At 41.8% G+C, this 18,057-nt stretch overlaps 1 protein-coding gene across 17 annotated transcripts in view; it reads right to left on the minus strand.

The window, feature by feature from the left end:
• Window positions 1-1,380: 1,380 nt before the first annotated feature.
• The window catches only part of Gapvd1 (GTPase activating protein and VPS9 domains 1), a 90,262-nt gene continuing 73,585 nt past the window's right edge, over window positions 1,381-18,057 (minus strand). For all 17 annotated transcript variants that reach the window (XM_021262070.2, XM_087183212.1, XM_087183216.1 and 14 more), the window contains 9 exons: window positions 17,920-18,042; window positions 15,634-15,763; window positions 13,427-13,536; window positions 12,742-12,901; window positions 11,634-11,821; window positions 9,497-9,710; window positions 6,267-6,339; window positions 4,990-5,187; window positions 1,381-3,426 (listed from right to left, as the gene is read on the minus strand). In XM_021262070.2, coding sequence (XP_021117729.2) covers window positions 3,286-3,426; window positions 4,990-5,187; window positions 6,267-6,339; window positions 9,497-9,710; window positions 11,634-11,821; window positions 12,742-12,901; window positions 13,427-13,536; window positions 15,634-15,763; window positions 17,920-18,042 — 1,337 coding nt within the window. In that variant the 3' untranslated portion in view covers window positions 1,381-3,285. The remainder of the gene's footprint in view (window positions 3,427-4,989; window positions 5,188-6,266; window positions 6,340-9,496; window positions 9,711-11,633; window positions 11,822-12,741; window positions 12,902-13,426; window positions 13,537-15,633; window positions 15,764-17,919; window positions 18,043-18,057) is intronic.

The following is an 18,057-nucleotide window of genomic DNA, read 5'->3' on the forward strand; positions in this document are numbered from 1 at the left end:
TCACACATGCAACATACCTGGCTGACTTTTGCTTGGCCCAGCCTGGAACCCCATGGCCGGCAACAGGGACAGGCTGCCTGGTTTGGGCACACTGTTGGGTTTGGGTTCTTATGGCAAGAACATAGCTCCGTAGTATGGGCCACATTTTTGTTCTCTTGCTTATGCAGCCCATGGACATGGATTTGTGACATCCACCGAAAACAAAGGTTTCCAGGACACAACAGGAAAAGAAAAACCATGTATCACATCTATCTCAAGCCCCCCCAGAAAGCTTTCCTAATCAGGTCTTTATAGAGAAAAAGCAGAACAATGCACTTAGTGTGGCTTTTACCTAAGGTGGAGAGAGAAAACAAAATGTTTACTTTTTCTTTTCTTTTTGGTTTTTTTTTTTTTTTTGGTACTGGGGATAGAACTTGAGCCCTTGTGCTTGCGGGGCAGGCGGCGGCACCACTGAGCTAAATCCCCGGCCCTCTTTTTGGTTTTTTGAGACAGGGCCTTGCTATGTAGTTCAGGTTGGTCTTGAATTCACTATGTAGCCCAGGCTGGCCTCAAACTCACAACAATCCTCCTGCCTCAGCCTCCCAAGTGCTGTGATTGCAGGCGTGTGCCACCATGCCCGTGTAATTTTACCAATTTTATTAAAAAATAATTGTACAAGGAAAGATAATCTTCAATCTGTATTTCTATTACTTACAGTAGAATGTCAATAAAAACTACACTGATTTTTCTTTTCCTTAAGAAATTCTACAAGAACTTTTTTTTTGGTACCGGGATCAAATGCGGATCCTTGTGCCTGCGCAGCAGGCAGTGAAACCACTGAGCTAAATCCCCAGCCCTCTACAAGAACTTCTTAAATTCTGTAAGACTTCAGTGAGCAGAGCCACTCTCCACCCATCTAACAGCCATTAACTTGGTAAATTCTATTATAACTAGTGGCTACTGAAGGTTTCCCGAGGGTGATTTTGTACTTTTGGATTCATATAAAACAAGTTCTAGAAGTGAGTATAATAAGAAACATTTGAAGAACAACTATTCCTCTTTCCCAAAAAAACAAAATCAAGTCATGCCCTGTCTTGCACACTATACAGGGACTACTTCCTAAATCCAGAAGCCAACACCTACAGAAATCCTCGAGTGAGGTCAGACCTGCAAGCTGGTTACTGCTGAAGCCCTCTGTGCTCCTGACAAGGTTTTCAGAAGGAAACTGAGCTCCCTTGGGACAGCTACTGTACTCCTCTGCCAGCACCCAAATCAAGAAGTGTCACCAAGGCCAAATGATACCTCACCACAGGCTTGGGCAATGCCAAGCCCCACTTCCTGCCTCCAGAGAAGCCCCACAGCCCAAATCCACCTCCTCCTCTTCAGAGAAAAGAGCCCTGGCACGATGTCCACATCTTCATTATTTATTTCCACAGTGACAATATGGAATATATTTAGCTACCATTGAAAAGAAAAAAATCTCTCCTTGATTGATGAGTTAAGTCCCATAACAATGAATTCCAACTATTTAAGGTCTTCTGTTACAGTTTTGAATCAAATGCTTAAGTGAATGGACTCCCTTCCAGGTCTCAGAAGTCACATCGCACTGTGTCTTGCAATGTGTTTATGATGGGATCTGACTTCTACCAGCCAGGCTGCTTCACAGTGACAGCCCATGAAGCACATGACTGTACAAGGATTTCTTGACCTAATATTCAAAGAGACATTTTGTAATACTAGTTTAGCTTTTATCTCTCCCTAACAGGGAGAAAACACATCCCATACTCCTATCCATCTTATTATTTTGGCATTTTAAAATAAATGAATGAGAAGAGGTGGAAGCACGAAGAAAATCCACCTCCTTCCAGCATGAGGAGACACAGAGGGGAGGGGAGCAGGGAGGGGAGCAGACAGCTTCTGTGTGCACCTGCTCAAGGCTGGTTGTCACAGTTCCCTTAGAAAATGCTGCCAGCAACAAGGGACTCAAAGTATGAGGCTGCAGTTGATATAAAAGAAGCTACACATTTAGGAAATATACAAAGTGAAACCAGTTGGTGGTGGGCTAGGACAGGACTTGTGCTTGGAGCTCTGCTGTTTCCTGGGCCAGCTGCCCAGGCGCCAAAGCCCATTTCTGATTAGTTATCAATATACAATGAAAATCAAACTACTGAAACATACACTTGTTTTTCAGAAGAGGGAAATAAAGGCACAGAAACCTGCCAAAATAGATTTTTTTTTCTGTAAGAATAGTATGGTTGATTAAAATAGTTTATCACTAATAAAACTTGTATCACTAGAGCAGACAATACAAATTAGTTAAAAAAATGACATTCACTGAATTCCTGGTCTATGCATTCAATGTGAATAATCATCAAAAATAGATTACAATTAAAGGTTTCTAAGGAGCCCTGTCTGGGGTTTCTATAGTATACTCAGTATTTCAGATGAGAAGTATCACGATAAAGTACTAGATGTCTACTGTACCTTGTAGCGTAACGCAAGGTAATCAGAGTCCACCTTGATATGCAGGGTCACCACGGCCACCGAGAGATACACTTGTGTGACTTATCAGGGTCTCTACGCAGTGCAATAAACTATCTCCCACTTTAATAAATATTTCTGTATGTTTTTTGTATTTTGCTTTTAAGCTCAGCTTAAATGTTGTCAAGGAAACCATTTCACAAGAGGGTATGTCACAACCTACTATCAGCAATATTCCTTATTTATTAGAATCTGAAGAGGTCCATATTACATCAAATATAAATATATATTATATTTACATTTCCTTCTTAGCTTTTCAACTTAGGTGAGTATATTTATAGATAATGCCAGAAATGCACCACTATGATGATCCTCAGTGCAGCTGATATTTTCCTTCCATTAGATGCATGTAAGATAAGACAGCATCTTAAAAGAGGTGTACTGTTCTTTGCTTTTTTCTTTTTTTTTAAAAAAAAAGGAAAGAATAGAGTATCCATGAATGAAAGTCTGGGAATTTCCTAAGAGATTCTGTTCTGGTTTTTGATATTTCAAAATACCTGAAAAATGTGGTCCCTTTTTGAAGTACTATTTTCTACCTGGGTACAAGAAAATAAAATACACAACTAAGAAAGGAAAAGAGCCCAAAGAAAAGAGAAACTTCTTGTTAGCTCATTAATCTGCTTAGTAAAGATCTGTTTTAAAAGGTCTGAACACTGTACAATATCATACAAAAACAATCTTCAGCCTTTGAACCAGTGCTTCGTTGTCTTAGAGATCCGTTTTGCCCTGTTAACAGTCTGCTGCCGTGGTGGGCCCTGGTCTTCGTCACTTCCGGTCATCGATGGTCTTAATGAACTCCACTGCTGCCGTGAACTGCATCCACCAGTAGGACTCCTCTCCTGACAGACAGCTGGAGTAGAAGCTGCTGATGTACTGCACAGTGGACAGCAAACAGGGTGGGTTTGCCTAGGGAAGTGAGAAACAAGAGTGGATTGCTCAGATGCTAGGCTCTGCCACAATCTCCTTACTAAGTGTTCTTCAAATGTTCTTCTGGGAGACACTAGTCCTTCTGAAAAGAATCTCTGAGCTGGGCATGGTGGTGAACGCCTGTAACCCTAGCACTTGTGAGGCTGAGGCAGGAGGATTGTTCTGAGTTCAAGGCCAGCCAGGGCTACATAGCAAGACCCTGTGTCAAAAAACCAAGAAAGGAAGGGAGGGAGGGAGGGGAAAACAATCTGACTTGCTTTTTGTAAGTAATCTATAAGTAACAGGTACTCTGAGTAGCAACAGCTCAGTTCCAATCCTAGCTGCCCTCCATCCTGACAAGTCACATAGCCTTACTGGTCTCCAAGGAGGGTGAACTAATCCCCATGCTCTAACTCAATATTCCAAGACTCCAGAAGCTCAGGCAAGAAAATAAACACTGTAGGCAAAGCAAGCTACATCTGGTTGGTAAGTCCATGTAGAATCAGCCAAGCAAGGTAACATGTCCTCCGTAGCAAGACGGAAAACAGAACATCTCCTGGTTTTTTTTCACTCTCTTCATGTGGAGAGAAAAGACACAACTTAGATGTTTAGGAGAAAAAGCTAAGGCCCTTTCTCCTTAAAATTAGCTTAACCTGGCTCCACAGAGGGACTAGTCAGATCATATTCAAAAGAGAGAGGAGCAATGACTGCTATGCTGAGTTTCTCACTCTGAGCTGAGAATTGCAAAATTTCACCAGTGCTAAGAATTAGTGGGCATGATGGCAGATGCCTATAATCAGAGCTATTTAGGAAGCTGAGGCAGGAGGATGCAGCTCAGTGGCACAGTGCTTCCCTACTATGCATGAGGCCCTGGGTTTAACCTCGAGCCCTGCAGGGGGGAAAAAAAAAATCAACCATACTTTTAGACATCAAGGGCTGGGTTGCACTGGCTGAAACACAGAAGTGAGGGACTATTGTGCACTCAAAATGCGTGGTTAAAGTAAAGTGTTTAAATGGTAAAAACTTTAGTTTTTGGGTTTTTTTTTTGGTACCGGGGATCAAACTCGGGACCTTGCGCTTGCAAGGAAGGGATCGGAACCACTGAGCTAAATCCTCGGCCCAAAAACTTTAATTTTAAAGGTCAAAGAAAGACAAGATATAGTCATGTCCAAATAATAATAATGTATAATTCAAAATAAAAAGCTAAAAGAGGGGAGAGATGGTCTTCCTAACAAACACTATGAAGGATTCCATGTGAAAGACGATGCAAAACCCAAGACACTGTCCTCATTCACTCACTCAGTGACTTCGTGCTAAGCGCCAACCGAGGACCTGGGGCACCGCTTTAAGAGCTGACAGTGCTGTCTAGGAATTGGTCCACCTGTCCTTTCTTTTGAAAACCCTAACTTCTGGATGGAACAAATCTCGCCACTAGATACTTTCTGGGTAACACAGACCTTAAGACTTGGAAAAGAGCCCGGGTCTCTAACACCATGTGAAGCCCTGTGCCACCCTCTCAGGCTGCCACACACACTCACTAACCAACTGTAGCAAGGGACCCACCTTTATCAACACGAACACCAACACGGGGACAAAGTCATCTGCTCCAGGGACGGAATCCTCATTGGCCAGACTCAGGAGATTCATAATCGTGGAGCACATTCTCAGGATGCACTGCACTTTGTCCCGGGGGGTTTTGTAAGCACTTATTGTCCTGATTTCAGACTGTGCAGACGGCCACGGTGCCTCTCGAAGATAAACCTAAGGGAGACCACATACGACATGCAGATCCCTGACCCAACAGCCACTGGTGCAGGGAATGAGACCACAGCAACCTCCATGCCAGGAGGCACGGGCCAGGTGGTTGCTTTTATCTTTTTTCAATAAAGCCATATTGTAGTTCCTTCCTTATCCTTCCACGATTACAAGGGGCCAAGATTACAGGGGACCCTTAAGCTTTTATGGAATTGCTTTGCATTTTAAAACAGAGCAACTTAGGTATCCATTAATAGAGAAAAGTGTACATATAGTAACACAGAACATAGAATTCAGAAAATTTCAAACAATTTCTTTTTTTCTTGGTACTAGGAATCGAACTCAGGATCTTGTGCTTGTGAGGCAGGTGCTGTGCCACTGAGCTAAATCCCTGGCCCTAAACAATTATATTTCTTACATAGCTAGAATGAAACTTCTGTGTATGTAGTAGCTGATTCCAAAAGCACAAACTACTAAAAAAGACAATTTAAAAACTAGTATGTATCTTTCTTGCAATGGTAGAAACAACAGATTAAAAAAAACTCAGACAAATAAAAATTTTACACTAATTAATGTTCCACTAGTGGGAAATTTAATAAACACAACCAGAAAGCTCAAACAGATGCCATTTTCCAGTTTTCTTATTTTGTAAGAAATGTGTGCCAGGTGAAAACACTAATATCAGCAATGAAAAGCTAATCTGAGCCCTGTCCGATGTGATTATTTCCTCTAGAACAACAGTTCTCACCCTCTGAGGGCCACTAGCCAGACCTTCCTTCAAATGGGGTGGCTGTGCAGAAACCAGGCTGTCAGGGCACTGAGGCAGCATGTGGGGTGCAGGGCTGGGACAGAAGCTCTGCTCGGGCCCAGTCATTCCGGTGAAGGGCTCACTGTCCTCTACTGAGGTCCACTTCCATGCCAGGGAATTCGAACCCCCTGGAGTCCCTTTGGGAATGTGATAGAGTGAAGAGCACCTAATATCAACGGTGTTCTGTGTTCTATGGTACTCTAGATCCTTGACAAAGTGGTAAGATGCACAACACAACTTTAGTTAACATCACCCACACCACATAAACCCGCAGTACCTCTGGTATCTGAAGAGCTCTGTGGTTTGCAGTCACTACTTTCGACAATCTTTGGATGTGTTCATGAAGAACCCTGAAAATTTCGCAAAATACAGATGTAAGTATACATTTCAAAAAAATAAGGCACACACAATACACACAATGGATTTTTTTCAAAACACTAAAATATTTCAGACTGGTTTCTAGATAGAGATTACAATTACAGCTGAGACTCTCTTAGCCATAAGTACTCTTGCCAAAAAAGGCTCACATTGCCAGGCAGACTGGTACATGCCTGTAATCCCTGCTTCAGAGGTGGCTGAGGCAGGAGGATTACAAGTTCGAAGCCAGTGTAGCTAACTTATCAAGACACCATCTCAAAAAATTGGGCTGGGAATGTAACTCCCCAGTACTGTGCCACCCATCCTCTTATTTAGGATCTGCTTAGAAATGCTGAGTGGACTGAGGGGGTGCAGGGACAGAGAAAAAGCCCTCCTCTCCTGGACTAGAATAGCAGTCTAAGGCAGACTGGAGCCCTTAACTTAGACACATTATTCAGCAGGGAAGAGGAAAAGGTAGAGAAAGAAAAAAAGTGAGAAGATGTAAGAAGGATTAAGAGCCAGAAACCAAAGCTCATAGCTGTCAGATGTGTCAACTGTACCATCCACCCAATGGCTCATTTTGTAGATGAAGATAATTAGGATTGAAGAGGTAAAAGATATGCCTTAGTAGCAAGGGCTAAATCTTTTTTCCTGGCTTCTAGTGTTCATTCCAGACATCATGCTTCTCTATCCTCTGTAAAGCCTGTAGAAATGCCATAGAGGAGTGGGGAGGAGTAACTGGCTTGGAAGCTGCTGTCTACTATAAATTCAGCTTCAATGTCCACAACCCCTCCTCTTTTTTCTCTTGTATGGGGGTTTGAATCCAGGGCCTCATATGTAAATTCTAGGCAAGTACTCTACTACTGAGCTACATCCCCAGCTGCTCTTCTTTCTTTATGGCATGCCTAATGCTAAAACCTGGTGATGTGGACAATTCCTAACAACTAAATCTTGGAAGCAGCCTATATGTCCACCAACAGATGAATGAATAAAGAGCATGTGGTATTAACACACAATGGAGAACTACTCTGCATAAAGAAGGATACACTCGAGTCATTTGTAGGAAAATGGATATACCTTGAGACCACAATTTTAAACTGAAATAAGACACACAAGCTTAAATATTGCAAGGTTTCTCTTATATGAGAAACCCAAAATATAAATAAGAACAAAATAAAAGATATTAGGAAGTAGGGAGATAAATTAGATCATTTTCAAATGGGAAGGGGATCAAGAGATGGAGGGAGGGAGAGGGGAAAGAGGGGAGGGATGGAAAATGGGATTGTGGTATGTTGTGTACATGTACCAACTGCCCACAAGTTAATGGAAACACTATGTACTGCAAACATATACTAATAACAACTTAAAGAAATAAATAAAATTTACCTAGTGCCGTGGATAGAACATAGGCCTGGGGTAGGCTACACCTCTGAGACTATGAACCCATGAGGGAGGCATTTCAGCAGAAAGTGAATTCTCTCATATATATGTTCACGCTCTTAAAATATATGAAGGGCTGGGGGTGTAGCTAGGTAGTAGGGTGCTTGCTGAGTATGTATGAGGCCCTGGGTTCAATCCCCAGCATCACAAAAAGATTCTGTACAAAACTGCTAAATCCTTCATACTCTCAATACCCCAAAATAACCAATGTTACTGTTCCAGATTGTTTTTCAAGAGCATTACCTAGCCATCCATCCATATATGCATTCATTCCAGGACCTTCTATACCCTAACACGCAGCTACATTCAAGGCCCCCTTTTTAAAAAGCTGGGAGGAGCCGGGGATTTCGCTCAGTGGTTCCACCACCTGCCTTGGAAGTGCAAAGACCTGAGTTCAATCCCCGTGTACCAAAAAAAAAAGAAAAAAAAAAGTGTAACTAGTATAACTAGTATTAGGCCGGGGATTTGGCTCAGTGGTTCCGCTGCCTGCCTCGCAAGCACAAGGACCGGAGTTTGATCCCCGGTACCAAAAAAAAAAAAAAAAAAATTCTGTATAAAAGGCTGGGAGGCTGAGGCAAATGGATCTCAGGTTTAAGCCCAGCCTAGGTAACTCAGCAAGACCCTGTCACAAAATAAAGATAAGGGGCTGGGGATGTAGTTCAGTACAAAAGCCCTAGGTTCAATCCCCAATACCACAAAAAACTTTGAGATATAATTCATATTCAGTACCATACAATTCCAGGTATTTGTTCATATTTAAATATATAACTGCTCATTTCTAATAAATATATAATGAGCACATAATAGAAGCCAAGCACCATACTTGACACTGTAACATAGTGGTGAATAAAAGATTTCCAGAAGTCATAGAGGGGATAATCCAGTATGGGAACAAGCATTTTTTCAAATAATCACACAAACCAGTGATCAGCTGGGTGTGGTGGCACACAACTGTAATCCCAGCACTCCGGAGGCTGAGACAGGAGGACCACCGTGAGTTCAAGGCCAGCCTGGACTACATAGTGAGTTCAAGGCCAGCCCAAACTACATGGTGAGACCCTGTCTCAAACACTCAAACTCAAACACACACACACACACACACACACACACACACACACACAAACCAGTGATCAATAACAGGCCAGAATTTGATCCTTCAGAGACACCTGACACTGTCTAGAGGCATTTCTAATTGTCACATCTGGCTGGATGTCTAGAGTACAGAGGCCAGGGTTGCTGCTAAACATCCTACCACAGGAAAACCTCCCACAACAAAGAATTATCTGGTCCCAAATGTCAGCAGTGCTGCACTGAGAAACTGATTCAAACAAATGGGAAATGGCAACTGTGCAAGTGCTAAAGAAAGGTACTAGGCCTAAGAGAGCCCTGAGGGGATTTAAGCAGGTTGCTTCCCAGGGAAGGGATGTGAATGTAAGAGTTCATCACACAAAGGCAGGGAAGAACATCTGAGGCACGGCACACAACAGTGCCTTCCAAAAAGTCCTTAACAATTCATCTCTAGTCTGACTGCCTACAGCTCTGAAAAACAGGTGTTGTCATTCTCTTTTATCATGTGGCTCTGATGAGAGAAAAATGGTATCTTATACATTTTCTTTGCTATCAGATACTAAACACCCACTTGCTTAAGTACGGGGCTACTTGCTACATTCCATGTGGTCCAACACACACACTCAACACAGGTGCACTTACTGGTCACGAAGTATATCCCCATCCTGGTTAGGGTAGAAAGCAAGCTTGAAAATCCGATTCATCACACTTCGTTCAATGGCCAGCTGAGCATCCTGAAGCTGTTCTTCACTGGCATTTTGCCATATGACATCCTGGGCCATTGCACCATAAAGAAACTGCAGGAAATCTTCTACCTGAGCAGTTTTGTCATCAGCTGCTGTGAGTTTCTGAAAGTCTCCAATCCAAAATAATAATCTTTAAAATATACCATTTGAATAATCTTTTAAAAAATTACAAGAATGATTTAAAATCACTTCATTTGAAATCTTACATAAATGGGTACATAAAATCACACACCCGTACGAACAGTTTCAGTTGTTCTTAATCTGAAAGTACTGAAACTCTAGAAATATACAATTCCTAAGTTTTAAATTGTATGCCATTCTGAGTAGCATGAAGGAAACTCTGCTCCAGCCAGCCAGGACGTGAACCACCTGAGTTATCAGCATAGCAAACAGCTTAGTACCATCCAGTCTCAGGTGTCCTCTGGGGATCGTGGAATATATTCGTCATGGACAAAAGGGACCAGTGGAGAGGCACAATTTCAGTCGCTCTTAAAGCCAAGAATGTTTGAGTGTTTTAGAGACTATGCAGCCAAATCATTAAAACCTGACAAAGTAAGAAATCTGTAAACATTTAAGTGCAAGGAGTTTGTTGTAAAAAATGTATTGGTGCTAGGGATGTAGCTCAGTGGTGCCACACCTGCCTGGCAAGCTCAAGGTCCTGAGTTCAATCCCCCATACTGGGGATATATATATACACACTATTATACTATGTACTTGTGATTAAAAATGGGAAAAATTGTGTGGACGCAAAATTTTACCAACTTCCCTGATTTTAAAATTAGATAATTAATCTGAGGAAAAAATGCAATTTAGAGATTTGACATCAAAATTTAATTATTAAGAACCCATAAATGAGGGGAATAAATGATAAAAATACATTATATACATTAAAATTCCCCCTCAAAATATAAAAACTAGGAGGAAAGGTGAGGCAAAGGGGGTAACAGGGTAAAAGGATTAAAGGATGTTATGTGCATGTACAAATCTGCCAAAACAAAAGGTTAATCTGTACAACCAATATGCACTAATTCAAAAATGTGGCATAAATTTTTAAAAATAAATTTTTTTTTTAAATCCTAAAAGTCTGTGGTCATCTCTTTTCACAACAGTAAATTTAAATCAATTTTACACTTTAAAAAATCCATAAAAGAACTATTTAAGGAGCTTTTCTATGGCGTGCAATTATTTACACAAACTAGGAGAGCAAAACAGAACAAAATTTCACATTCTTCCCAATAAACATATGGCTGAAGAGGGGCTTCATTACTTGCTTTTATTTAAGCAAAGCTTCTTGCCCAGCTCCCAAAGCAGACAAGTATCCCTTTACTTGATCTCTTTCTCAAGCAAAAGAACAATTTTCATCTAAAATCCAATCAGAAACGTGGGAGGGAGAAAGGAAGGAAGGGACAAGAAAAAAAGTGAAAATAGGAAAAAAAAAAAAAAAAAAGGAAACAAAGCTTTTGTACATTGGGAGGGGAGGGTCTGTAAGGGGGTGAATGGGATACAATAAAATTTATTAATAAAAAAAGGTATTTTAATAATGTCCAAACAGCCCTTCAAGAATAGTTTCAAATCTTTTCAGACGGGGATTAAATATATGAATTAAGCAGTTATGGTCCCGCGGGCCGCTGCACAGTGGGAAACAGGACCGCGCTGTCGAGGACAAACTCCCCGGGCCGCTGCCTACCCCACCCCCAACCCCACCTCCACCCTACCCCCGCCAGGAGAACCCACGGCTTTGGCTCCCTCCACCGTCTCTACCTCATGCCTTCACGCTCTGGCACCCTCCGCGCATGCCCGTGGGGGCGAGGATGGGGAGGCAGCCCCACAATGTCCACCCTCGTGCCACCCGGTCCAGCAGCAGCCCCTTGCTCAGTCAGTCTTCACGATAAACTAGCAGCCTCAAAGGTGCTGCGTAGGGGAGGGCAAGAGGCTTTATTAAAAGGTATTTAGTTGGTTCCGCAGCCTGCCTCGCAAGCGCAGCGATCCGAGTTCAACCCCCGGTACCAAAAAAAAAAAAAGTATTTAGTTACCTTGAATGAATTCCCTAATCTTCTTTTCTTTGCTCTCAAGCAGTAATCTCACACAGACAGTGGTAAAATATCGATTGGCCACCTCTTTGTCCCGCAAAACCCTTTGCAAGAGCCTCTCCAGGTGAGCCTGTGTGGTCTGCAGCCCTTGTCGACAGCGAGTGAGATATGCAATATATGGGGCTCGTTTCCTAAAAGGAAAAATGCCTTGCAGGAGGAGACATGTAAAGTACACACTTTCTTTGGTGACCCTGAGTCTTGATTTTTTTTTTTTAATTTACTTTCACTGAGTCTGGTTTTGCAAATTGGCATATCGGTCACAGTGAAGTGTCTTGGGGACTGTTCATGCTCCTAGCAAGTCTGTGATCCGAAATAGCTAGTGGGCCAGTTAGCTACACAACTCACTAAATGTCTAAGCCCCTTCACATACTTGGCCCACCTTATATTGAAGCATGGTCTCCACACTGGTAGGATCTCATATTTAGCAGGAACTGACTGCTAAAAAAACCCCCCAAAACACAGTGATACACACAAGCCCATTAAACAGCCCTCACCAATTGTCTGCTTACAGTGTAAAGGTAGCATTAAAACAATCATCCCCTCAGCCTCAAAGCTGCTGCACTGTCTGGAAATCTCAGTTACTCTTCCCATAACCATGAGCATGGGGCTGGCAGCCAAAACTAGGTAACAAGTTCTAGGGCTACTCCTGCCTCTCTGGAGTAGTCTTTCCTGACACCCCTAAAAAAAACGAAAGTGAGAACATATTTACCCTGGTCTCACAATCGAGATAAACCTCTCCACCTGCTTTTGTAGAAAGCTGAAATAAATTGTATTTTTCTATTAGTGAGAATGGCTCACATAAAATTTCTGGGACGTATTGCTTAGAAATCTACATTCAGGTAAACACAGCCACAAACTTTTTTTTTTGGTACCGGGGATCGAACTCCGGTCCTTGCGCTTGCGCAGCAGGTGGCAAAACCACTGAGCTAAATCCCCGGCCCGTAGCCACAAACTTTGTAGTAAGCCTAGATTCATTTCTGAAAAAAGAACCAAAAGGAAAACACTGCAGCTGAAAGTCAGGTCCAGGAGCTGAACAGGCTGTGTGCATTACCTGTAGTCCTCAGCGATGGATGCCAGTAGTTTCCTACAAGTCCTATTATCAAATCTGCACACACAACGCATTGTTTCTTGAAGTTGGGCCATTAAGTTCTTATCTTGTAAATTAATTGCTTCAGCTATTTGAACTTTTAAGAAGCAAACAATTTCATTGTCTAAATAAAAAAAAATTGTTATTATTGAGAATTTCTGTGGGCTTACATAAATTGCAACCTGTGAGCATTTGGGTTATTAGTTGTATTGTGTCATGTATCATGTGGATTAATCAGTATTGCCACTCCCATTTAGCAACCACTTTAATAAACCATCAGTACTCAAAAATGCCCTTAATAACTACATGACACTAACATAAATGTATTAAGTTGATTCATCTGGCCATGGCAGCACTTGCCTATAATCCAGCTGCTCAGAAAGCTGAGCCAGAGGACCTCAAACTGGAGGCCAGCCCAGGAACTTAGCAAGACTCTGTCTCAAAATAAAAAAACAAAAACAAAATAGGGATAGTTCAGTGGTAAAGTGCTTGCCTAACATGTGTAAAGCCCTGGGTTCAATGCCTAGTACCGAAAGAAAAGAGAGATGGTTCAATCATGGAATGTCTGTGCGGCCGAACAGCTAAATAGTGGCAATGCTGTATGGTTCAAGTGTAAATATAAACAGAAAACTAAACTGCAGCAACTTGCCTTCTGGGTCTGTATGGTCTGGTAACCCGTTCCTTGTTGAATGAGTCAGTACTGGGAAGGCAACAGAATCCGCAGAGCAAAGAGCAAGTCTCAGTTTCTTTTTTGCATCTCTGAAAAGTGAATAAAGAATATATTACTTTTTTAAATCCAGGCATGGTCATTTGTGGTGTGTGTGTGTGTGTGTGCACGTGCATGTGTTGCTGGGGATCAAACCTAAGGCCTCGTGCATGATAAGCATGTGTTCTACCACAGAGCGACAGCAGCCAGAAATAGTCTTATTTTATGAATATTTATGGTATAGATTAATATGCTACCTCACAACTTCAATGTTTCAGATGTCCATTTAAAAGAAGTCAATCTTTATCTTACTGACACCTCAAACAACAGGCTTCTAATTGCACGGAGAACAAGGTTATAAAAGTGCTCTGAGACAAGGAACCACTCTTTACTGCCACCAGAATCAAGTCCTTTCTGACCTCCCATCATGTGCTGAAATGTACAACAGGCATGGAAGAGAATCAGGACAGAATATATACCAGGGTTAGAAGGGACACAGAAATCATTTGTGCCACCCACCCCCTGAACTGAGAACACCTACTATATCTCTTGAGAAATGGTGGTCCTGCCACAAGACAAACTCACCCCTGCCAAGCAGCTCTTTCTATTGTTCTGACACTTGGAAGTTTTTCGTGTTGAGCTGAAATTGGATTCTTTTTAACTTCCAACTGCTGAAGCACCTATTCCCACAGAGTGGCAAAGTTCTCCTAAGGTAAGGGCCACCCTCTACAGCAATAGAGCCTGTGGTCCTTTTTGAGCCCATGGGCATGGAGCAGAATGTCCAAATGGGCCATCCAAAGAAAGGACAGTGAGCAGCTTTGAGAAAGGCCAGAGAGTGTGCCTCCTCTACAGGCTATCACCTGTCCACCTCATGGCCAGCTCTGAGTCTTTCCCTATTGGATTTCTTCTGATGACTAATTTAGAAATTAAGCTGATTAAATATAACACCCAGTTTCAAAGGTGTAGGAGTGGTGGGAGGGGAAGGGGAAAGGAAAGAAGGGAAAGGAAAAATTATGAGAAAAGAAAAAAAATGGAAACGAAATCTATGTAAATAGGGAAGGATGGAGGGGGTGAAGGGTGGACAGGTAATGGGGAAAAAAATAAGAACCAAGATACATCATGTACAGGTACAAGCACCCAATGATAAATGTAAAGGTACTGTATACCTAAAAATGTACCAATAAAAGAATTTTTTAAAAAATACCCAGTTTCAAAAATCTTATGATATACATAATGGTGAAGTCACTTGATTAATTTAGGAAAATAAAATGTGGCTGAAAATAAAAATTCTGTTGGCTACCCTTCCTTAATTTTACTGCAGGAGGGCTGGGGATTTAGCTCACTGGTTCCAGAGCCTGCCTCACAAGTGCAAGGTCCCCAATTTGATGCCTGATACCAAAAAAAAAAAAAAAAAAAATTACTGTAGGAAAAAAATTTGTTTCAAAATATTTATAAATAAAATGATATGCTATTTAGAGTTTGCTTTGAAATAACTGGAAGAAGTCAAAATGGATCTGGATAATGGGCATGTCATTATACTCTTTAACAGGGGTATTAAAGCAGGCACTCCTTGTCTGGGAAGCAGAGGTTCCTTGTCAAACAAAGGCAAACATTTCCTGATCTGGAAGTCATTTTTTTTCTCCAGCCCTGACAGAAATTGAGGCCTACCCAAGAACAGAGTGGAAGGCAAAAAGAGGGCTCCAGGAGGTTTACTGGGACAGCAGATGATTCTGTCACTGTGTTGATCCCGGTGCAGGATGATTCCTAACCACCTGTGTCCTCCACAGCTGTGTCTCACACCAGCAGTGGCTTTGTATAGGCAGGGGCACTGCAACTTGTTTCACTTAAACCAATTATGTGGATCCTTTGAGCAAATGAAGCTTTTAAATCCCTGAATTAATGCCTTTGATAAATGATATCCACAAGTGAAGCAAGTGTTCTTAGTAAATAGCATTTTGGGGTTTTTTCTGGTACCGGGGATCAAACTTGGGACCTCGTGCTTTCGAGGCAGGCATGGCACCACTCAGCTACATCCCCGGCAGCATTTCATTCTTATCTGTATGTTTTATACATTTATTAAGTGACTTAGTGAATTGTGACTGTAATGATGATGAAAAGGTCCAAACCCAAAAGTCCTATAAAATAAATACCTGTAAGAGAAAGCTGAATCCTGAGGATGGGCTGCTTGGCTCGCAGAGTCTGGGAGATCATCAGCTGAGATGTTCTGTAGCGTTTCATCACGAGGAGAATCATGTGCACTTTCACCATCACCCATGATCTCTGAACAAAATCCATCCCCCAAGGAAAGGATAACCAGGTTAATTTGAAATATTCTGGTACTAGGAGATATTCAGAGCAACTCAACCACATGTAAGCATTGTTTTGCATTAAGAGTTCTTTGAGGGAAAATACAGAGAAAGAAAACAAACCAAGGGCTGGGGATTTAGCTCAGTGGTGCTGCCGCCTGCCTCAAAAGTGCAAGGTCTTGAGTTCAATCCCCAGTACCAAAAAGAAAAAGAAAACAAACCAAACATTTAACCAAGTTATTCATAGCAATGATAATGTATCAAGAGAGCACCTGTGGAGAATGATTTTACCTGTTATCCCACTCTTAACCTCAAAGAGTGAAAATGTGAATAAAGCTAATATTCCGTCATCAGAATCACTGAACCACGAACTAAAAGAGATCTCAAAAATCATTTTGCGGGCCGGAAATTTAGCTCAGTGGCACTGAGCCTGCCTCGCAAGTGCAAGGTCCTGAGTTCGATCCCCAGTACCAAAAAAAAAAATTATTTTGCACAATATTGTCATTTTATAGACATTAGACTCCTGCCCAGTCAGAAAATCCCTTGCTCTACGTCCCATGGTGTCTATGGCTATAACACCCTGAACACACCCAATCTCATCTAAATGTTGTGGGTAGCCAATGGCTTAGGCAGACCAAGCACTTGGGTCTCCTGATTCTGCTCACCACAGCCCTCCCTGGCATCCAAGAATGAACCTCAGAAACGCAGTCAAGGCCGGGTCTGTGGCTCTCACAGCTGTTATATTTTTAATTAATTAAGAATAGATAATACACACATGTATAAAATAAAAAGAAACAGAAAGTTCCTGAATGTAATAAAGATAACTGTGTTTTGGTTTGGTTTGGTTTGGTACCAGAGATCGAACTCAGGACCTTGTGCTTGCGAGGCAAGTGGTGGCACCACTGAGCTAAATCCTTGGCCCTAAAGATACTGTGTTTACATAGGAAACTGCCCTTAGTCTTAGAAGACAATTTCAAATGCTTCATGAAAAAACAAAAAATGGGGCAAAATGTTAATAACTGAGCAAGTCTATACTGATGGTATACAAACCTTCACTGTACAGTGGACCCCTGAGTTACGACTGGTCTGGCAAACGAACAACTTGGGTTACAACTAGAATTTTAGTTTTAACTTATGACCAAAGTCTTGAGTTACAACTCGAATGCCAGCAGCTTGTGGTTCCACATGGTCTCAAAGAGTTCTGGAAGGAACATTACAACATCCTTTCCTGTGTGGGGTTAACTGAGAAATCCTGGGCCAGTGTCTAAGGACTCAGATCTGCCTGTGTACAGGAGAGAGACTTTGAAGGCTCTGTAGAAGAGCCAGAGCCTTCAACTGACCAACTAGAGTTACAACCAGCCCTTGAGAACAAACTGAGTTTGTAAGTCAAGGGTCCACTGTATTATTTTTCAACTCTGTAAACTCTCCTCTCCTCTCATACCCTTTAGAGCCAACACGTTACCAGTTTGCTGAACATTCTTCCAGAACATACTATGAACACACATGTACAAATATATGCAGCATACTACTAATGATTTTACACACTTCTGTTTCCCTTTAATTAACCTTGAGGACTGTACCATAGTTTTCTGGCAGCTATTTGATATTCCACTGTAAGGCAAATAGAATCCTTTAAAACTAAATACCAAGTAACAGTGGATAACCTGTCCTGGGAGTCTACTGCTTCAGCTATGTCCAGAGTATGTAAACCACATGAAATTACATTCTGAGGACAGCAAAAAAGAATCCCCTCCTACTAAAGCATGCACCATTCCTGCTGAGCAGTCACACCAGACTCATGGGATGGCAGCTCTATGGGAGTGCCCAGGCTTAGTGGGAGAGTGCAAGGAGAGACATTGTAATCTAATTTGGTTATAAAATGTGTAATTTTGAAATAATATTCTGATTCTCCTAGTCATTCTTTCTTTTTATTTTTTAATTTTTAATTTTTTTTTTTTTTTTGCAGTACTGGGGATAGAACTCAGGACCTTGTGCTTGTGAGGCAGGCACGGTGCCATTGAGCTACATCCCCAGCCCCCTATTCTTTCTTTTTAAAGATTACTTAAATTCAGATTATCTTTGTCACTATAATAAAAAAATTACTATTCAAATCTTTAGCATGATGATCACCTGCACTTTCATAGTTTGCCATTGCTCCATCACTGGGGCTGGACCTTTTAATGGCATTCCGGTATTTGTCCAAAATATCCTCGGCGACCTGAGCTTGTGTGCTGAGCCTAGGGCTGGGATCATCTGCAGGGGAAAGAA

The sequence above is a fragment of the Heterocephalus glaber genome, unplaced genomic scaffold (assembly GCF_053883595.1).
Source record: "Heterocephalus glaber isolate CG9 unplaced genomic scaffold, H.glaber_assembly_v1.0 deba00001479, whole genome shotgun sequence".
NCBI lineage: Eukaryota > Metazoa > Chordata > Mammalia > Rodentia > Bathyergidae > Heterocephalus > Heterocephalus glaber.